This window comes from Oncorhynchus tshawytscha, linkage group LG20 (assembly GCF_018296145.1).
Source record: "Oncorhynchus tshawytscha isolate Ot180627B linkage group LG20, Otsh_v2.0, whole genome shotgun sequence".
NCBI classification, from domain to species: Eukaryota; Metazoa; Chordata; class Actinopteri; order Salmoniformes; family Salmonidae; genus Oncorhynchus; species Oncorhynchus tshawytscha.
The window spans coordinates 4,531,917-4,552,479 of record NC_056448.1 but is presented as its reverse complement, the minus strand read 5'-3'; the positions used below and the strand labels follow the sequence as shown (position 1 = coordinate 4,552,479).

The 20,563-nt window shown below is 46.8% G+C and overlaps 1 protein-coding gene across 1 annotated transcript; it reads left to right on the top strand.

The window, feature by feature from the left end:
• The first annotated feature begins 1,390 nt into the window (after positions 1-1,390).
• Positions 1,391-19,393, top strand: dbh (dopamine beta-hydroxylase (dopamine beta-monooxygenase)). The gene is given in 8 exon segments (XM_042302809.1): positions 1,391-1,482; positions 2,414-2,694; positions 2,697-2,749; positions 5,391-5,549; positions 5,771-6,028; positions 6,630-6,806; positions 17,579-17,650; positions 19,379-19,393. Coding segments are annotated over 8 exon segments (1,107 nt in total).
• Positions 19,394-20,563: the final 1,170 nt, after the last annotated feature.

Genomic DNA, 20,563 nt, shown 5'->3' with positions numbered 1-20,563 from the left:
AGATTATGACAGTAGGCAGATTATGACAGTAGGCAGATTATGACAGTAGGCAGATTATGACAGTAGGCAGACTATGGCATTAGCTGCTTTATATGTCCGTGGAGTTAATCATCAGCAGCTCAACTACCTTTTTATGTCCGAACTGGAGTTAATCATTGAGTGTCTGGCTGTTTTCAATACTACTGAACCTCCGAACGCATCTCAGAAATGGTTTTCACATACTACCTTTATATGTCCGAACTGGAGTTAATCATTGAGTGTCTGGCTGTTTTCACATACTACCTTTATATGTCCGAACTGGAGTTAATCATTGAGTGTCTGGCTGTTTTCACATACTACCTTTATATGTCCGAACTGGAGTTAATCATTGAGTGTCTGGCTGTTTTCACATACTACCTTTATACAGTGCCTTGCGAAAGTATTCGGCCCCCTTGAACTTTGCGACCTTTTGCCACATTTCAGGCTTCAAACATAAGCAAAAGGTAAGCAAAAAACATAAGCAAAAGCAAAAGGTGGCGCTACAAAGTATTAACTTAACGGGGCTGAATAATTTTGCACGGCCAATTTTTCAGTTTTTGATTTGTTAAAAAAGTTTGAAATATCCAATAAATGTCGTTCCACTTCATGATTGTGTCCCACTTGTTGTTGATTCTTCACAAAAAAATACAGTTTTATATCTTTATGTTTGAAGCCTGAAATGTGGCAAAAGGTCGCAAAGTTCAAGGGAGCCGAATACTTTCGCAAGGCACTGTATGTCCGAACTGGAGTTAATCATTGAGTGTCTGGCTTGCATGGAGAAAGGCATGATTTCACGTCACAACAAACCAAAACCAAACTAAAACAGATTTCTGCGTTTCCTGAAATCATAATCTCAAAGCAGTTGTCATGGCACAAGGTCCCAGAGTTTTGCCTGGTCAAGTCATGCGGTCAGGAAGAACTCCTAGCTGGCCCATGTACATGTTGTGATCACAGACAGACAGATACTGAAGGTCAGAGATTCAGTGCCAGACTTGTACAAAAGCTATACGCACACATACGTACCTTTTCGGCAGGTGATGGAGTTATACTGTAGGTGAACTCATGAACAATGAAAACTCTGCACTCTGCTGTTCGTACTCCCAGGTGATTTTATTGATACAGCGTTTCAACCCTAAAATCCAGCCAAACATCCCCAATTGGCCCACAAGGCCAAAACCAGGGGAGTTTGGATAGGCAATAAAACTCAGTTTGTCCAACTGGATTGCCATTGATTATGTCCATGGTCTATTAGGATCAATTACTGACTGGCAGATGTCGGGAATCGTGCTTGACCCGAGGGCTTAAAGAAAACAAATCACATTTTGCTCAACAAACATAACGTCATTCAGCCAAATAAAGAGTCGGAGGTCACATGGGGTCGCCTTTTAAGAGTAGAGAGAGGGACGAGTCGGGACCCAGAGACAGTCCCATTCCGAAGGAGCAACAACAACCAAGAGGAGACGGGTCAGAGAAAAAGAAAAAGAGTTGGCGCCCGGTTTTCGATTAAATTCAATCAAGAGAAAAAGACTGCTTAGAAAAATGAACTAAGACGACAGAATACTGTGAAAGACTGAGACTTTGGCATTAGACTCCGCCTGGAGATGAAGAGTACAGCGAAGGATGGTCTATTGTGAAAAAAAACCATACACCTGTTATGGACTGAACATGTAAGAACAACAGAACACCGACAAGAGGAAGAGGAAGACTTCTGCATTGACAGTCCGTATAACAAAGCAGACCGTCCTTTGAATGAGGAGATAAAGGTAGAGAAGAGGAATACTTCCTCATTGACAGTCCGTATAACAAAGCAGACCGTCCTTTGAATGAGGAGATAAAGGTAGAGAAGAGGAATACTTCCTCATTGACAGTCCGTATAACAAAGCAGACCGTCCTTTGAATGAGGAGATAAAGGTAGAGAAGAGGAATACTTCCTCATTGACAGTCCGTATAACAAAGCAGACCGTCCTTTGAATGAGGAGATAAAGGTAGAGAAGAGGAATACTTCCTCATTGACAGTCCGTATAACAAAGCAGACCGTCCTTTGAATGAGGAGATAAAGGTAGAGAAGAGGAATACTTCCTCATTGACAGTCCGTATAACAAAGCAGACCGTCCTTTGAATGAGGAGATAAAGGTAGAGAAGAGGAATACTTCCTCATTGACAGTCCGTATAACAAAGCAGACCGTCCTTTGAATGAGGAGATAAAGGTAGAGAAGAGGAATACTTCCTCATTGACAGTCCGTATAACAAAGCAGACCGTCCTTTGATTGAGGAGATAAAAGGTAGAGAAGAGGAAGACGGAGTTACCCTTAAATAGACCAACCTACTGACACACCGGCCAACCTACCGACTAACCAACTCACCAAGCAACCGACTGACCGGCCAACCAATCCAGAGTATCGTGTGTCAAGGACCTGTGGCTGCAGGACGTGACTCTGGTGTTCCTGACAGTCTTAACCATCCTGGTGGTGATCCTTGTAACCTCCTACCAGGTAGATCCTGCTACCAGCCCCTCCTGGGGAGGATCCACCCCCACCTCCAACCCCCCTGCTGCTGCCCTACCCCTCGACCCCTGTGGACACCTCCACCTGTCCAGGAACATCTCCTACCCCCTCCAGCAGCTGTACCTGGAGGTACGGTGCAGCGAGACGAAACACGATCTGGTCCTGGGGATGTCGCCAACGCTGATGTAGTGGTCCTGTAGGATGATGGCCACTAGTTCTACTTTGGGGTAAGGAAGGGCACTAGTCCTACTTTGTATCCCAAACCCTATTTCCTATGGGGTGCACTACTTTTCACCAGGTTTCTGGTAGTTAGAGAGTGTGATACTGACTAAGGTTACGGGTTCAATTTCTGCATAGGTGGCATAAGGTAAATCTTGCTCTGAGTTCAGCTCTGCCCCGAAGGCAGAAAAAATGTGACTGGTTGGATGAAAGAGAGCACAGCTCTAAACTTAACCAATTGGGATAACTTGCCTCAACTTAACCAATCCCATTTGTTTCTGCCCACGAGGCAAAGCTGCACCCAGAACAAGCTTGAACAAGGAAAAAGCAAATCTGCCATATTGTAGCTGGTACCCGCTGTATTGCTTGCCCGTATGTAGAGGTGGTTCATTCTGATGGTAGAGAGTCAGGCAGGACGTGCCTTCATTGTGATCATCCTAAAGTGGGGAATTTTTCACAAGATTAGATCGATGCATATGGACAAAAAAAAAAATGTTGCGTGATGAAACATGAAGATGCCAAGTTCAAAAACAAATGACCAGAAATACTGTATACTTAATAAACTATTACAAGCATATGATCATCCAAATGTTAGCTATACATCTTGTGACTCATCAGATATGAATATGGGGAAAATCGGATTTTCTCGAAATAAACATTTCACATCAGTTACATTTTGCTCTCAAAAGAACATCTCTAACTTTCCATGTGAGGACTGGAGTCTGATTATAGGAATGATCCCACTCACCCACACAACACTTCTCCCAGCCTCCATCTCCCTCCATCTCTTTCAATGTGAGGACTGGAGTCTGATTATAGGAATGATCCCACTCACCCACACAACACTTCTCCCAGCCTCCATCTCCCTCCATCTCTTTCCATGTGAGGACTGGAGTCTGATTATAGGAATGATCCCACTCACCCACACAACACTTCTCCCAGCCTCCATCTCCCTCCATCTCTTTCCATGTGAGGACTGGAGTCTGATTATAGGAATGATCCCACTCACCCACACAACACTTCTCCCAGCCTGCATCTCCCTCCATCTCTTTCCATGTGAGGACTGGAGTCTGATTATAGGAATGATCCCACTCACCCACACAACACTTCTCCCAGCCTCCATCTCCCTCCATCTCTTTCCATGTGAGGACTGGAGTCTGATTATAGGAATGATCCCAAAACACTCACCCACACAACACTTCTCCCAGCCTCCATCTCCCTCCATCTCTTTCCATGTGAGGACTGGAGTCTGATTATAGGAATGATCCCACTCACCCACACAACACTTCTCCCAGCCTCCATCTCCCTCCATCTCTTTCCATGTGAGGACTGGAGTCTGATTATAGGAATGATCCCACTCACCCACACAACACTTCTCCCAGCCTGCATCTCCCTCCATCTCTTTTCCCATCCCTCCCACTTCACCGTCCGTCCATCTACAGCTCGGTCAGGCTGACATGGCTCTCTTTCTCAACTCCAGACCACCTCAATCATTCTCTGCACACTCCCTCCCTCCTTACTCCTCTCCCCCTCCAGACCACCTCCATCACTCATTCTACCCCTCCTCCACCCCCTTCCCCCTCTCTTGGTTGGGAGCAGAAAGGTCACAACGGTGTGCCAGCCCAACCCCCCTCCTCTCTCTCCCGCCCACACGCCTTCCCTCCCACTCGCTCTCCTTACTCCTCTCCCCCTCCAGACCACCTCCATCACTCTTTCTACCCCTCCACCATCCCCTTCCCCCTCTCTTGGTTGGGAGCAGAAAGGTCACAATGTTGTGCCAGCCCAACCCCCCTCCTCTCTCTCTCACTCCATCTTTATATCAGTGAGTGGATCTGGTGGTTTATTCTAAACCATCGCAGGGCAGCACACATACATTATACATCCCTTTTCACTCCTCCTGCCTCTGCCTGGACCCGTCCCGGGCCTGCGTCTCTGTGAGGAGCTGCTACTTAGCTGCGCCTTCTATCCAAACGAATGTTGAATGGCCCCTCTGATCCCTGTACCAGGGAGGAGGTCCAACAGGGACGGATGAGGGGAGAGAGTGAGGGATGAGAAGGCGAGAGAGAGAACTCTGAACATCTGTTAAAAGCCTGGGACCACTGTGGTCACAACAGCACAATGAAACCGCTCCAAAATGGAGACTGAGTTGCACAGAGCCTAACTAACTCTGACACATGGAGCGTCCCTGGTTAATTTGGGCTTTTTACTAAATGCGTGGCTTTTTTTTGAGTCTTTACTCTTCCCAGAGGAATCATACGAGAGAAAACTGGTCTTGGGTGGAGGGTTCTATTTCAGGGCGTGTTACATGCGGACAACGTGATTGGAGGAGACAGACTCAGCTGTTACGGTTGGCTCCTGGGATATGCATCTTGCCTGCTCACCTGAACGTAGGGTTAGGCATCCACAGAATGACGTCACACATGTTTTGGAAATACTTACTTGGCTATGAGATGTTTCCACTGTGTACATTTTTCTCTGGGGTTCTTGAATTGCAATTGTCCAGCATGTGGGCTGCTGTCCATAGTGCTGAAACATACAAAATGGACCTAGTATCTGACCATCATCTTGTGCGTGTGTGTGTGTTCATGTAGGTGTGTTTGTGCGCACACGTGTGTGTACGCATGTCTCGCACTCTCTGTGTTACTCCAGGATGTGTGGAGTGACAGTCAGGGCCGTGTGAATCTGGACAGTCAGCAGGACTACCAGCAGGACTACCAGCTGATGGCGGCCACTCAGACACCTGAGGGATTCTCTCTGCTGTTCAAGAGGCCCTTCAGCACCTGCGAACCACAAGACTACATCATAGAGGTGAAAGAGAGAGTGAAAGAGAGAGACAGATCAGTGGCAGGTGGTAAGAGCATTTTTTTAGCACCCGTGACCCCAGAGAAATAACAGAGATATCATATTGTTATACTGTTCTGTACTGGGAAGGTGGGAGGGAGGGGAAAGAAAAAAGAGAGAGAGAACAGTAGCAGGTAAAGAGAGGCATAATACAGAGACGGATCTTTGTGCTTGCGTGTGATTGGCAGGAGGGCACTGTCCACCTGATCTATGGAGTGCTGGATCTGCCAATCCGCTTGCTCCAGCAGCTCAAACTGTCCCAGATCGAGACGGGGGTGCAGAGAGCCCGCCTACTCTGCCCTGACACCCCGTCTCCCTCCCTGCTCCAGGACATACACACCCTGGAGGTCCGGAACACCGACGTCAACATCTCCACCCAGGAGACCACCTACTGGTGTCACATCTTCCAGATTCCCCCCATCAGGCAAAATAACCACATCGTGATGGTTGATAAACCGCTAAACCTAGTCTTATACATTGATGGAACCTTATAAATAGAATTACTTTTAGTAATTCCACAGAATTCGAATTACTTTGAAGAGGGGGATGACCGCAGCAGCTTTCCAATCTATGGGAATCTCAGATGATATGAAAGAGAGGTTAAACAGGCTGGTAATGGGGGTTCCAACAATTTCGGCAGATAATTTTAGAAAGAGAGGGTGCAGATTGTCTAGCCCGGCTGATTTGTAGGGATCCAGATTTTGCTGCTCTTTCAGAACATCAGCTATCTGGATTTGGGTGAAGGAGAAGTGGGGGAGGTTTGGGGGAGTTGCTGTGGGGAGCGCAAGGCCGGGGTAGGGGTAGTCAGGTGGAAAACATGGCCAGCCTTAGAAAAATGCTTATTGAAATTCTCAATTATAGTGGATTTATTGGTGGTAACAGGTAACAGTGCTCTAGCCCCTAAGCATTCGAATAGATCCAAGAAATGCGCCAGGAGTTGATTTGGAATCGGGCTAAGGAATGAATAAAGTTAACACGATGGAGTCCATTCCAGAGCATTTTCCCCCTCCTCTTCTCCCCCTCTTCCTCCCCCTGTCTTCCTTCCATTACAAGTCAGTGGTAACCCCAGGTAACAAGGCCATAGTGCACCACATGGAGGTGTTTGAGTGTTCTCCTGAGATGGATACGGCCCCCAAGTACAGCAGATCCTGTGACTCCAAGATGAAGTCAGCCGGCCTCAACTACTGCCGCCACATTCTGGCTGCTTGTGCCATGGGAGCGGAGGTAACCAAACACTGCAGGGACGGCACCAGTCACACACGAACACGCACACCACACCTGGGTTCAAATAGTATTTGTTTTCTTTCAAGTGCTTTAGCTGTGCTTGATTGAGCCTGTCCGGTGCAATAGAGCCAATAGAATACTCCCAAAAGTGCTATTCCCACCCATCAGACACTCCAAGTAGGTTCAATCGAATGCTCAAAAGTATTAGAAGAACAAATATACTATTTGAACTCAGGTCTGACACAAATTAATACATATCAATACTGCCTGGAAAATATTACTTGAAGATCATACAATGTCCACTTCACAATAGGTGGTCTTAAATGTTAATTACATAGGCAGATACAGGGACATTTTGTGGCGTCCCATGTGACTCAGCTTGCAATACCAGGGTTGTGGGTTCGATTCCCATGGGGGACAAGTACGAAACAGTATGCACTCAGTACTGTACCAGTACCAACAACAATGAGACAGCCTACAGGGAGGAGTTGAGAGCCCTGGTGGAGTGGTGCCTGGAAAATAACCTCCCCTTCAACATCAACAAAATTAAGGAGCTGATCGTGGACTACAGGAAAGAGCAAAGAGAGCGCGCCCCCATCCACATCAGACGGGGCCGCAGCGGAGAGGGTCAAAAGCTTGAAGTTCCTCGGTGCGCACACCACTGACAATCTGAAATGGTCCCTTCACAGACAGTGTGGTGAAGAAGACGCAACAGTGCCTCTTCAACCTTAGGAAGCTGAAGAAATTTGGCTTGGCCCCTAAGATCCTCACAAACTTCTACAGATGCACCATTGAGAGCATACTGTTGGTCTGTATCACCGCCTGATACGGCAATTGCACCGCCCTCGGAACCACAGGGCTTTCCAGAGGGCAGTGCGGTCAGCCCAAAGCATCACTAGGGGCCTTCCCTCCAGGACATCTACAGCAACCGGTGTCACAGGAAGGGCTCACCAAGGACCTCAGCCACCTGAGCCACGGCCTGTTCGACCCACTACCATCTAGAAGGCGGAGAACGTACAGGTGCATCAAAGTTGAGACTGAGTAACAGCTTTTATCTCCAGGCCATCAGACTGTTAAACTGCCACGACTAGGTAGCCTAGCGGTTAGAGTGTTGGGCCAGTAACCATAATGTCGCTGGTTCGAATATCCGAGCTGACAAGGTGAAAGAAGTGGTTGGGGTGTTAAAAATAATTGTCCCTTCTGACATTTTCTGAATCTACAAGAAGTTGGGGAAACAACCATATAAAACTGGTACACCACCAGAACATGACATAGCGCAAATCTCCCATAAGTAGAGGCCTTAGAACAGTGCCTAAGAGGTAGCCATACCTCTGGTGGAACGAGCCTTTCCGGGCTGTAAGACTTTCCTTGACAAAGACTGACCAAGTGAATCCAAGTGAAAGCTACGACTCCTTTTTGATGTCACTTTTTAAATCCACTTCTATCAGTGTAGATGAAGGGGAGGAGGCAGGTTAAAGAAGGATTCAGGAGCCTTCAGACAATTGAGACATGGATTGTGTATGTGTGCCATTCAGAGGGTGAATGGGCAGGACAAAAAAGATTGAAGTGCTTTTGAACGGTGTATGGTAGTAGCTGCCAGGCACACCGGTTTGAGTGTCAAGAACTGCAATGCTGCTGGGTTTTTCATGCTCAACAGTTTCCCGTGTGTATCAAGAATGCTCCACTACCCAAAGACATCCAGACAACTTGACACAGCTGTTGGAAGCATTGGAGTCAACATGGGCCGGCATCCCTGTGGAACGCTTTCGACACCTCCGTGGTCTTGAATCAATAGTTAGAGTGCTCGGAGTCTGTTTTCCTGGGCTTCCGCTAGACTCCGCTAGTTAGCCTACAGCATGTCAAAGATGAAGTGCATTCGGGTTGTATTTCCCATTAGGCCTTTTTAATCTGGCTGCTACGGAAACATTTTTAGTAAGGATGTTATTATAACTTGAGTAAACCAATGGTGAAATTAGCTGTGCCAACTAACTTTAACTTGCATTTGACCATGCTGTGTGGGTCACTGTTTGTTGCATGCAATATTTTCTTTGTGGATTTAAAACAGGACAGATGTTGCTCTCCAGTTTTAACTGGGATGAAACGCAAATGTATGTGGGGTCCTCAGATCCTCAAAAAGTTCTACAGCTGCACCATCGAGAGCATCCTGACTGGTTGCATCACTGCCTGGTATGGCAACTGTTCGGCTTCCGACCGCAAGGCACTACAGAGGGTAGCGTGTACAGCCCAGTACATCGCTGAGGCCAAGCTTCCTGCCATCCAGGACCTCTATACCAGGCAGTGAGGAAGGCTCTAAAAATTGTCAAAGACTCCAGCCTCCCTAGTCATAGACTGTTCTCTCTGCTACCGCACGGCAAGCGGTTCTGGAGTGCCAAGTCTCGGTCCAAAAGGCTTCTTAACCGCTTCTACCCCCAAGCCATAAGGCCCCTGAACAGCTAATCAAAGGGCTACCCAGACCCCTCTTTTACACTGCTGCTACTCTCTGTTTATAATCTATGCAGTCATTTTAACTCCACCTACATGTACATATTACCTCAATTACCTCAACAACCGGTGCCTCCCCCCCGCACATTGTACCCTGTATATAGCCATGCTTGTTATTTTACTGCTGCTGTGTAATCATTTGGTACTTTTATTTTAGATTTTCTACTTATCTATTTTTTACTTAACACTGATTTTTATGCATTTTCTTAAAACTTCTTAAAGCATTGTTGGTTAAGGGCTTGTAAGTAAGCATTTCACTGTACTGTACTGTTGTATTTGGCGCATGTGACAAATAACATTTTTATTTGATGTGGTTCAATTTATTCTGCCACTGTGTGACACTTGTACTTTGGAACTGTCTGTGAAACAATGTAGGCTATGGCTTACCGGCATTAAATTGGCTATCACGGTGCCATATAAATGCATTTCTAACGGGTTATGGAGAAAACAAAACAATTATCGCAAAATTGGTTGTAAAAAATGGTTTTGCTTGTCTTCCACATTGATTTCACCCAAACACTGCTACTGTCCACCACCCAAAGGACACCCAGCCAACTTTTCACAACTGTGGGAAGCACTGGCATCAACATGGGCCAGAATCCCTGTGGAATGCTTCGACACCTTGTAGAGACCATGCCCCGACGAATAGAGGCTGTTCTGAGAGCACAAAGAGGTGGGCCAGAATCCTTGTGGAATGCTTCGACACCTTGTAGAGACCATGCCCCGACGAATAGAGGCTGTTCTGAGAGCACAAAGAGGTGGGCCAGAATCCTTGTGGAATGCTTCGACACCTTGTAGAGACCATGCCCCGACGAATAGAGGCTGTTCTGAGAGCACAAAGAGGTGGGCCAGAATCCTTGTGGAATGCTTCGACACCTTGTAGAGACCATGCCCCGACGAATAGAGGCTGTTCTGAGAGCACAAAGGAAATTGCTACTGATGTTTTGTAGACTCCGTGTATTTTCCATAACAATTAGCCTCCACCATCTCAAGACAGTCGTTAGGGATGTGCATCTTTCCCTATGAAGACGATTCGATACAAATCTAGATACATGGGCCCCAATACAATACGTTTTCAGAGAAGCATTACATCGCTGAGCTTTCCAGTGGCTCAAGGGGCCGCCGTGAGAAAGCCTCAAGCACAATAGACATGTCCCAGTGACGGGGCTAAATGCTTAAAGACCGGTTCTGCGTAAGCGATGTACACCCTCAAAAAGGAGGGGGAAGGGGGGGGTGGTTGAATTCTGGGGGAAAGTCAAGGATGTAATCTCTGTACTTATAGATAAACTAATGCAATTAGATCCAATAGTGATGTTGCTTTGTGATGAGTGATTTGCACTCCACCAACAGAGAGTGTGGTTGGCAGGAACCACAGCTGCTAAGAAAATTATTATACAAAAAGTGGATTCCACCTCATCAGTTAACATTGCAACAATGGCTGCTCACATTAAAGGAAATTGTTCACATGGAGCTCTCCACGGGCCAGGATCCACAGGGCCAAGGTGTCCACTCTGGTTGTACTCATGGAGCTCTCCACGGCCAGGATCCACAGGGCCAAGGTGTCCACTCTGGTTGTTCTCATGGAGCTCTCCACAGCCAGGATCCACAGGGCCAAGGTGTCCAAAGCAGCAAAGGACATTTCTGAACTCATAACCAACAGGCCTTTACATCCATGAATGTGTATCAATAATGTGTCACTATTTCTGAGGCTATATGATGGTTTTCAGTAGATTTACAATGTTATATGAATTTATTTGTTTTTATCTCATGATCCATTTCACATTCTACCAGATTGCCAGTGTGGGTATATTCCTTACATTAAGCAAACAAGACAGCACCGTTTTAATCTAGCATTTATTTATCGACAGGCAGGGGGACACTCCAACACTCAGACATTATACAAACCAAGCATTTGTGTTTAATGAGTCTACAAGATCAGAGGCAGTAGGGATGATCAGGGTTGTTCTCTTGATAAGTGTGTGAATTTCACAATATTCCTGTCCTACTAAGCATTGAAAATCTAATGAGTAGTTTTGGGTGTCAGGTAAAATGCATTGAGTAAAAAGTACACTATTTTCTTTAGGAATGTAGTGAAGTAAAAGTTGTCAAAAATAGAAATGGTAAAGTGCAGATACCAGAAAAAACAACAGTATTTTAAAGTATTTCTACTTAAGTACTTTACACAACAGAGGGTGCTACCCTACTGTGCAACTGTCGTTGACTGGACCTTTGGAGATCGTCCCTCTGTCCCCAAAAAGTCCTGCAATGAGGCATATAATCCTTGGGTGCAGAGCATCTGTGTAGGTCACACCACTTCCCCAAAAACGCATTGCCTGTTTCTGTAGGAGGGACACTGGCACTCTGGATCTTAAGAGAGTGGCCGGCTTGTTGCATTTCAGATGTATCCTCCCACATGCTACTGGGTTAGGCTGTCAAATCTCTCCGTATGTTTAGGTCAGCAGATCCCTTGTGTAATGGTGGCTACAGGCCTGGTTATAAAGACAGTGATCTCTGCTAACCAGGCTGTCCCTGGTCATGGAGGGGCTTGACGACGAGGGATAAACCTGTTACTTTGCTCTGCTTAGATTGGGTGTGTCAGGCATAGGAGAGAGAAAAAGTGTAGGGCATTACCCTTGATAGGGTGAGAGAGTGTCCCAGTTAACCGGGATACCTCGTAATGTGTCAGAGGCATATGAGCATAGTGTTTCTTGCAAAACATGCTCGATCCTCTTGGACTGCTCCTTAACAGGTGGCAATGGGTATGGCTATGCCGCGTCACCAAGCGAGGCTTTTGAAAACTAGGCATGCATAGCTCACCGCATGATCATCAAACCAAAGACCAACTTTCAAAGGTTTTGTACTCTCAGTGTATACATACCATTCACACTGACATGGGGGCTTGGCCTACTGTAAATTGCATTATGGCTGAGCATGGACATGCCAAACATTGTCCATAAGCAAGATTAAATTACTCTTGTTCCGTGCGCATATGGTAAGTGTGCATCACGGCTGGCGTTTCCACGGTCAAGATTCATGCCATAACCAACCGTATTACTGCCAAAACCAGCTTTAGGTTGGTTTTAACAATCCCTACCTGAAATTAGCACTTTGTTTAATGGACACACCTCAAATATTTCCTCCCTTCTGAGCGCAACAAGCTGATATAAAACAGGTAGATTGCCATTCCTTGCACAACAGTTTGAAAATGTTAGTTAAAAAGTTGTTGCTGCCAAGGCACCTTAGCAGCAGCCTAAGCAGAGAGCTCCTGTAAATATGTACATATACAATTATTTGTACGTTTTTTTTAAATGTTGTTTTTAATCAGCAGTTATGTTTTTGAAAACATTGAGTTTCATAGTTCTGGTGGTTTTGACCCATAGATTTGCAGATGGACTGGCAGGTCAACTCTTTTCGGCTTGGCTCGATGGCTAATTGGTTTTGTTAGAATGTCGAATCTGGACAGTTTGTGGTTGTTTCACCAGGCTGCTGGTTCCTGATCTTTTGAAAACATGAATTGAAGAGTCGAGAGGAATGGGACATGCAGTACTGAGGCAGAGGGCTTGAAGTGGGGACTGGCTACTACCCTGAGGGCTTGAAGTGAAGACTGGCTACTACCCTGAGGGCTTGAAGTGGGGACTGGCTACTACCCTGAGGGCTTGAAGTGAAGACTGGCTACTACCCTGAGGGCTTGAAGTGAGGACTGGCTACTACCCTGAGGGCTTGAAGTGAGGACTGGCTACTACCCTGAGGGCTTGAAGTGAGGACTGGCTACTACCCTGAGGGCTTGAAGTGAGGACTGGCTACTACCCTGAGGGCTTGAAGTGAGGACTGGCTACTACCCTGAGGGCTTGAAGTGAGGACTGGCTACTACCCTGAGGGCTTGAAGTGAGGACTGGCTACTACCCTGATCTGGGTCCTGGACTGCCTGACGGGCCGCCCCCCCGGTGGTGAAGGTAGGAAACAACACCTGTGAGTGCCCTAGCGGAGTGGTGCCAGAAAAATAACCTCTCCTTCAACGTTAACAAAACGAACAAGCTGATCGTGGACTTCAGGAAACAGCAGAGGGAGCACTCCCCTAGCCACATCGACGGGACTGCAGTGGAGAAGGTGGAAAGCTTCAAGTTCTTCGGCGTACACATCAGTGACCATTTTAAATAGTCCACCCACACAGACAGTGTGGTGAAGAAGTCGCAACAGCGCCTCTTCAACCTCAGGAGGCTGAAGAAATTTGTCTTGGCCCTTAGACCCTCACAAACATTTACAGGTGAACAATTGAGAGCATTCGGTCAGCCTGGTATGGCAACGGCACCGCCCGCAACCTCAGGGTTCTCCAGAGGGTGGTGCGGTGTTCCCAACGCATCACTGGGGGCACACTGCCTGCCCTCCAGGACACCTACAGCACCCGATGTAACAGGAAGGCCAAAAAGATCATCAAGGACATCAACCAACCAAGCCACGGCCTGTTCACCCCGCCACCATCCAGAAGGTGAGGTCAGTACAATATGGGTAGGGGAGAGGGGTATAAAAAGATGGTGTGTGTATTTTACAAATAAAATTAACCGTAGTAGTTGTTCAGGCTCTGGTCTTGTCCCATCTTGATTACTGTTTGGTAAGATTCTAGACGATTTGCCTTGCCCTTAACTGCACATACAGAACTAACATCAACGACATGCACACCACTCTTTCCTGGTTGAGGGTTGACGGGAGATGAACTACTCGTCTTCTAGTTTCTAGGAGAAATACAGTGTTGCTGTTATGAAAACTCCAGATAGTCTGCATAACAAATTAACATGAATCACCAACACCCACACCTAACCCACAAGACATGCCACCAGAGGTCTCTTCACAATCCCCAAGTCCAGAATGAATTCACGGCAACAACACAGTTTTATAAAGAGCCGTGATCACATGGAACCCTTCCATCTCCAATTACTCAAGCAAGCAGCAAAATGACCTATAAAAAAATGTATTAAAAAGAGGTGGAGGTAGAACAGGAGGGTAAGCATTTCAGCACTATCAGGGTACACATGCACCAACAAACGCATTCAAACAAGAAACACACACACACACTCCACCCACGAACACCTGGACAGAGCTCTCTCTCTCTGTCAGTTTCAGGTCAGGTAATGTACTGTAGGGTATTAGTAAGTGCTGACTGTCTGTCTGGCATCTGTTAGGGCATTGCTAAATGCTCAAGGCTTAAGTGAGGTAAGACATCTTTTGGGCTTCTGCAGAACACAAATTCTGGTGACAAGTAAGTTCACTGCCTGCCTGTATTACAACAACTATTACAACAACTCTCCCTGCTCCTTTATTCACTTCATCCCTCGAACTAGACTAGATGCAATTTCGAGCAACATACAAATGTGTCACGTGAGACTTGTCTGCCTGTAATACAACAACTCTTTCCTATGTCGGAGTGGTATAGAAACAAGGCACTGCCCACTGGGCACACACTGGCACAAGCTCCTCTAAGCAGTTTCCAGACTTCTCGGAGTGGTATAGAAAGAAGGCACTGCCCACTGGGCACACACTGGCACAAGCTCCTCTAAGCAGTTTCCAGACTTCTCGGAGTGGTATAGAAACAAGGCACTGCCCACTGGGCACACACTGGCACAAGCTCCTCTAAGCAGTTTGCAGACTTCTCGGAGTGGTATAGAAACAAGGCACTGCCCACTGGGCACACACTGGCACAAGCTCCTCTAAGCAGTTTGCAGACTTCTCGGAGTGGTATAGAAACAAGGCACTGCCCACTGAGCACACACTGGCACAAGCTCCTCTAAGCAGTTTGCAGACTTTTCGGAGTGGTATAGAAACAAGGCACTGCCCACTGGGCACACACTGGCACAAGCTCCTCTAAGCAGTTTCCAGACTTCTCGGAGTGGTATAGAAACAAGGCACTGCCCACTGGGCACACACTGGCACAAGCTCCTCTAAGCAGTTTCCAGACTTCTCGGAGTGGTATAGAAACAAGGCACTGCCCACTGGGCACACACTGGCACAAGCTCCTCTAAGCAGTTTGCAGACTTCTCGGAGTGGTATAGAAACAAGGCACTGCCCACTGAGCACACACTGGCACAAGCTCCTCTAAGCAGTTTCCTGACTTCTCGGAGTGGTATAGAAACAAGGCACTACCCACTGGGCACACACTGGCACAAGCTCCTCTAAGCAGTTTCCAGACTTCTCGGAGTGTTATAGAAACAAGGCACTGCCCACTGGGCACACACTGGCACAAGCTCCTCTAAGCAGTTTCCAGACTTCTCGGAGTGGTATAGAAACAAGGCACTGCCCACTGGGCACACACTGGCACAAGCTCCTCTAAGCAGTTTCCAGACTTCTCGGAGTGGTATAGAAACAAGGCACTGCCCACTGGGCACACACTGGCACAAGCTCCTCTAAGCAGTTTCCAGACTTCTCGGAGTGGTATAGAAACAAGGCACTGCCCACTGGGCACACACTGGCACAAGCTCCTCTAAGCAGTTTCCAGACTTCTCGGAGTGGTATAGAAACAAGGCACTGCCCACTGGGCACACACTGGCACAAGCTCCTCTAAGCAGTTTCCAGACTTCTCGGAGTGGTATAGAAACAAGGCACTGCCCACTGGGCACACACTGGTCGAGTCAACGTTGTTACCACGTAACCTCAATGAAATCACGTTGAACCAACGTGGAATAGACGTCTGTGCCCAATGGGTGGTGTCAAGCGAGACTTTCTCCTCTGCCCTGTATTCAGGTCACAGGCAAAGACAAGACCCTGGCGGATAGTGCTGTGTTTTGAGAACAATCTAATGGATGCGTTTGTGAAGTATCTTTGTTGTCGTCTCCTCCAGATGATCAGAATGCTAAAGAAGATGGTGACCGTGCTGCTCCTCCTTTTACGGTCACTACTGTCTAAGGAGGTGGAATGAGATTAGATACATTTCATTGTGTGTGTGTGTGTGTGAGTCCGTGCATGTGTGTGTTCAGGGGTGGGGGTGGGGAATAAGATGACACAGTTAAGGGAATGGGAACAGTGAAAGACAGAAGGGACTATTACAGACATGGAAAAGGAAGGAAATGCCTGAGGGCATAACAAGACAAAAACAAAAGTGCTGATATACACTAATACTCCAGTCTGTCACTGCATCTGCTCTGCTGCCGGACAACAGAGATGCAGAGTTGCCGGTTTTAGTTTATCATATTTGACTATAAGTAGAACACGTATGCCCGAACTTTGCCTGATTTGAGTGTGTGTTTGTCCTCCCCTCAGGGTGATGTCATCTGGACAAAGTGTAGTACAACACAGAGGACAAGATCCATCCTACAGTAGTATGCTACAGTATGTTTATATTGCAGGTGCAGGGATGCATACGCGTATCAATAAAGAATATTGTACAACCAGGCTCTGTCGCTGCTGACCACGACCCGGGAGACCCACGGGTGGCGCAAAATTGGCCCAGCGTCTTCTGGGTTAGGGGAGGGTTTGGCCAGGCAGGGATGTCCTTGTCCCGTCGCACTCTAGCGACTCCTGTGGCGGGCCGGGCACATGCAGGCTGACACGGTCGCCAGGTGTACAGTGTTTCCTCCGCCACATTGGTGTGGCTGGCTTCCGGGTTAAGTGGGCATTGTATCAAGAAGCAGTGCGTCTTGGTTGGGTTGTGTTTCAGGGGACGCACAGCTCTCGACCTTCGCCTCTCCCGAGTCCGTAAGGGACTTGCAGTGATGAGACAAGACTGTAATACCAATTGGATACCACGAAATTGGGGAGAAAAAGGGTAAAATAATAATAAAAATAATTTTAAAAAAATGAATATTGTACATGTTTATATAGCACACAGGCATGCACACAAGTGGAGACACACCTCACGCACATACAATACATGCACAGAGTGTGATGAGTAGCCTCTATACACTAACTGTAGCCAAGCAGCTCTATGGGTTTAATGTAGGCATATCCTCCAACCACAGACAGGGCTCAGAGAGGCTCTACTTAGAGAGGCTCTACTGCCCAGCCCAGATTTCACTAATCTGGGGTCAGACACAGGCTCTGGGCTGGAGGATGATGATGCTGCTCTCGCTAACTCTCTTCTGTGATGTTCAGAGCAGTGGATAGCCACACTGGGCTGATGATACTGCACACACACACGTGCACGGCCAGACAGAGACAGAGACACACACAGTTCTCAGTGCTGCTTGACAGCTGCCTGCTCTTTCCAATGTTATTAGGACATAGAGGTAAACCTAGGAACCTGACTCCTCTCTCTATATTTCTCTCTCCTTCTGTTGATCCAGGGAGGCTTTGGGATCATGGAGGAGATGTGTGATAACTATGTGAACTACTATCCCGGACTCAACTGGAGCTGTGTAAGAGCAACGTGGACCATGGCTACTTGCAAAAGTCCTTTAGCTTCATTAACAGGTAGCACGCACACACAGACACACCAATCTGGGTGTAAATCTGTCTCCCTCCAATAACTATGATACAGTGCATCCGGAAATTATTCAGACCCCTTGACTTTTTCCACATTTTGTTATGTTACAGCCTTATTCTAAAATGGATGAAATAGTTCCCCCCCTCATCAATCTACACACAATACCACATTATGACAAAGCAAAAATGTTTTTTTAATATAAATGTTTGCACCTTTGGCAGCGATTACAGCCTCAAGTCTTCTTGGGTATGACGCTACAAGCTTGGCACACCTGTATTTGGCGAGCTTCTCCCATTCTTCTCTGCAGATCCTCTCAAGCTCTGTCAGGTTGGATGGGGAACGTCACTGCATAGCTATTTTCAGGTCTCTTCAGAGATGTTCGATCGAGTGCAAGTCTGGGCTTTGGCTGGGCCACTCAGAGACTTGTCCCGAAGCCACTCCTGCGCTGACTTGGCTGTGTGCTTTGAGTCTGTTGGAAGGTGAACCTTCACACCAGTCTGAGGTCCTGAGCAGGTTTTCATCAAGGATTTCTCTGTACTTTGCTCCATCCATCTTTCCCTCGATCCTGACTAGTCTCCCAATCCCTGCCACTGAAAAACATCCCCACAGCATGATGCCGCCACCACCATGCTTCATCGTAGGGATGGTGCCAGGTTTCCTCCAGATGTGACACTTGGTATTCAGGCCAGAGTTCAATCTTGGTTTCATCAGACCAGAGAATTCGTTTGTCATGGTCTGAGAGTCCTTTAGGTGCATTTTGGCAAACTCCAAGCAGGCTGTCATGTGCCTTTTACTGAGGAGTGACTTGGTGGCAAAGGCCTGATTGGTGGAGTGCTGCAGAGATGGGAGAAACTTCCAGAAGGACAACCATCTCCACAAAGGAACTCTGGAGCTCTGTCAGAGTGACCATTGGGTTCTTGGTCACCTCTCGCCCAATTGCTCAGTCTGGCCGGGGGGCCAGCTCTAGAAAGATTCTTGGTGGTTCCAAACTTCTTCCATTTAAGAATGAAGGAGGCCACTATATTCTTGAGGACCTTCAAATGGTGCAGACATTTTTTGCTACCCTTCCCCACTGTGCCTCAACACAATCTTGTTTTGGAGCTCTACGGACAATTCCTTCGACATCATGGCTTGTTTTTTGCTCTGACATGCACTGTCAACTGTGGGACCATATATAGGACAGGTGTGAGCCTTCCCAAATCATGTCCAATCGATTAAATTGACCACAGGTGGACTCCCAAGTTGTAGAAACATTAAGGATGATCAATGGAAACAGGAAGCACCTGAGCTCAGTGTGCAACGCTGTCAAGGCAAAGGATGGCTACATTGAAAAATCTAACATTTTGATTTGTTTGACACTTTTCTTATTACTACATGATTCCATATGTGTTATTTCATAGTTCTGATGTCTTCACTATTATTCTACAATGTAGAAATGAGTCAAAATAAAGAAAAACCCTTGAATGAGTAGGTGTGTCCAAATGTTTGACTGGGACTATGTTATGCAGATTAAATCAACTCACATCACACTAACCAGCAGAAGACACTTGGTTTCCTGATGGCAATGGAACTTAAAGGGATACTTCGGGATTTTGATAGAGGCCCTTTATCTACTTCCCAGAGTCAGTTGTGGATACCATTTGAATGTCTCTGTGTTCAGTATGAAGAAAATTAGAGGTAGTTTTGAGTGTTTAAACAACGCATCATTACTCTAATGGGCAAAGATGTCATATGCGTTTCCCAAAATACCACAGAAGGAAAGTTCACTAAGTGCGTCGTTGGAGCATGTGTTGATATTGATGTCGAAAGAAAGGCAGCACTGCTCTCAGATCAGCTTTCTCCATTCATATCTCCACAACACTGGATGACGAGTCAGCTCCTAGTGTGATATTATCGCCTATATGGCTGCAAATATTGAGGTGGCTTATTCTAATGATTAGGTCAACCCTATAATAATGCACAAAATCACAGATTTGGCACATCATTGAGCATGTTGTTACACATGATTAACTATATTGAGGCAAAAATGACAGACGGTACCCTACACTCTGCTACTGTAAATATAACTCAATTGATTGAACATGAAATGTATTTCAATATGCATATAGGCCTATGCAGCCTATACCGTATTTATCTTTTATTGCAGTCATCTGTTTCAATTTGAAGCATCCGTTGCTTGTTTGTAACAATTGCTAAGACATTGCCAACTTCGTTCTGAAGTTATCGGAGAAACACTCTTTTCACGCCACTTCAATATAGCTACAGCTGGAAGGGACTTTTTCGTAGCAGATTATGGGAACGTACGCCGCGGGTTTGGAGAATTAACATAGCAGGTTAGGAGAATTAGGCTAAGGTTAGGAAAATAGCAAGATTTAGCGAAAATGCTCTCCTAACCTGCCAAGAAAAATAACTTGCGGTCGTAGCTGTATTGAAGTTGCGGTTATAGGCGGTCACAGAAAGGCGGTTATAGGCGGTCACAGAAAGGCGGTTATAGGCGGTCACAGAAAGGCGGTTATAGGCGGTCACAGAAAGGCGGTTATAGGCGGTCACAGAAAGGCGGTTATAGGCGGTCACAGAAAGGCGGTTATAGGCGGTCACAGAAAGGCGGTTATAGGCGGTCACAGAAAGGCGGTTATAGGCGGTCACAGAAAGGCGGTTATAGGCGGTCACAGAAAGGCGGTTATAGGCGGTCACAGAAAGGCGGTTATAGGCGGTCACAGAAAGGCGGAAAGGCGGTTATAGGCGGTCACAGAAAGGCGGTTATAGGCGGTCACAGAAAGGCGGTTATAGGCGGTCACAGAAAGGCGGTTATAGGCGGTCACAGAAAGGCGGTTATAGGCGGTCA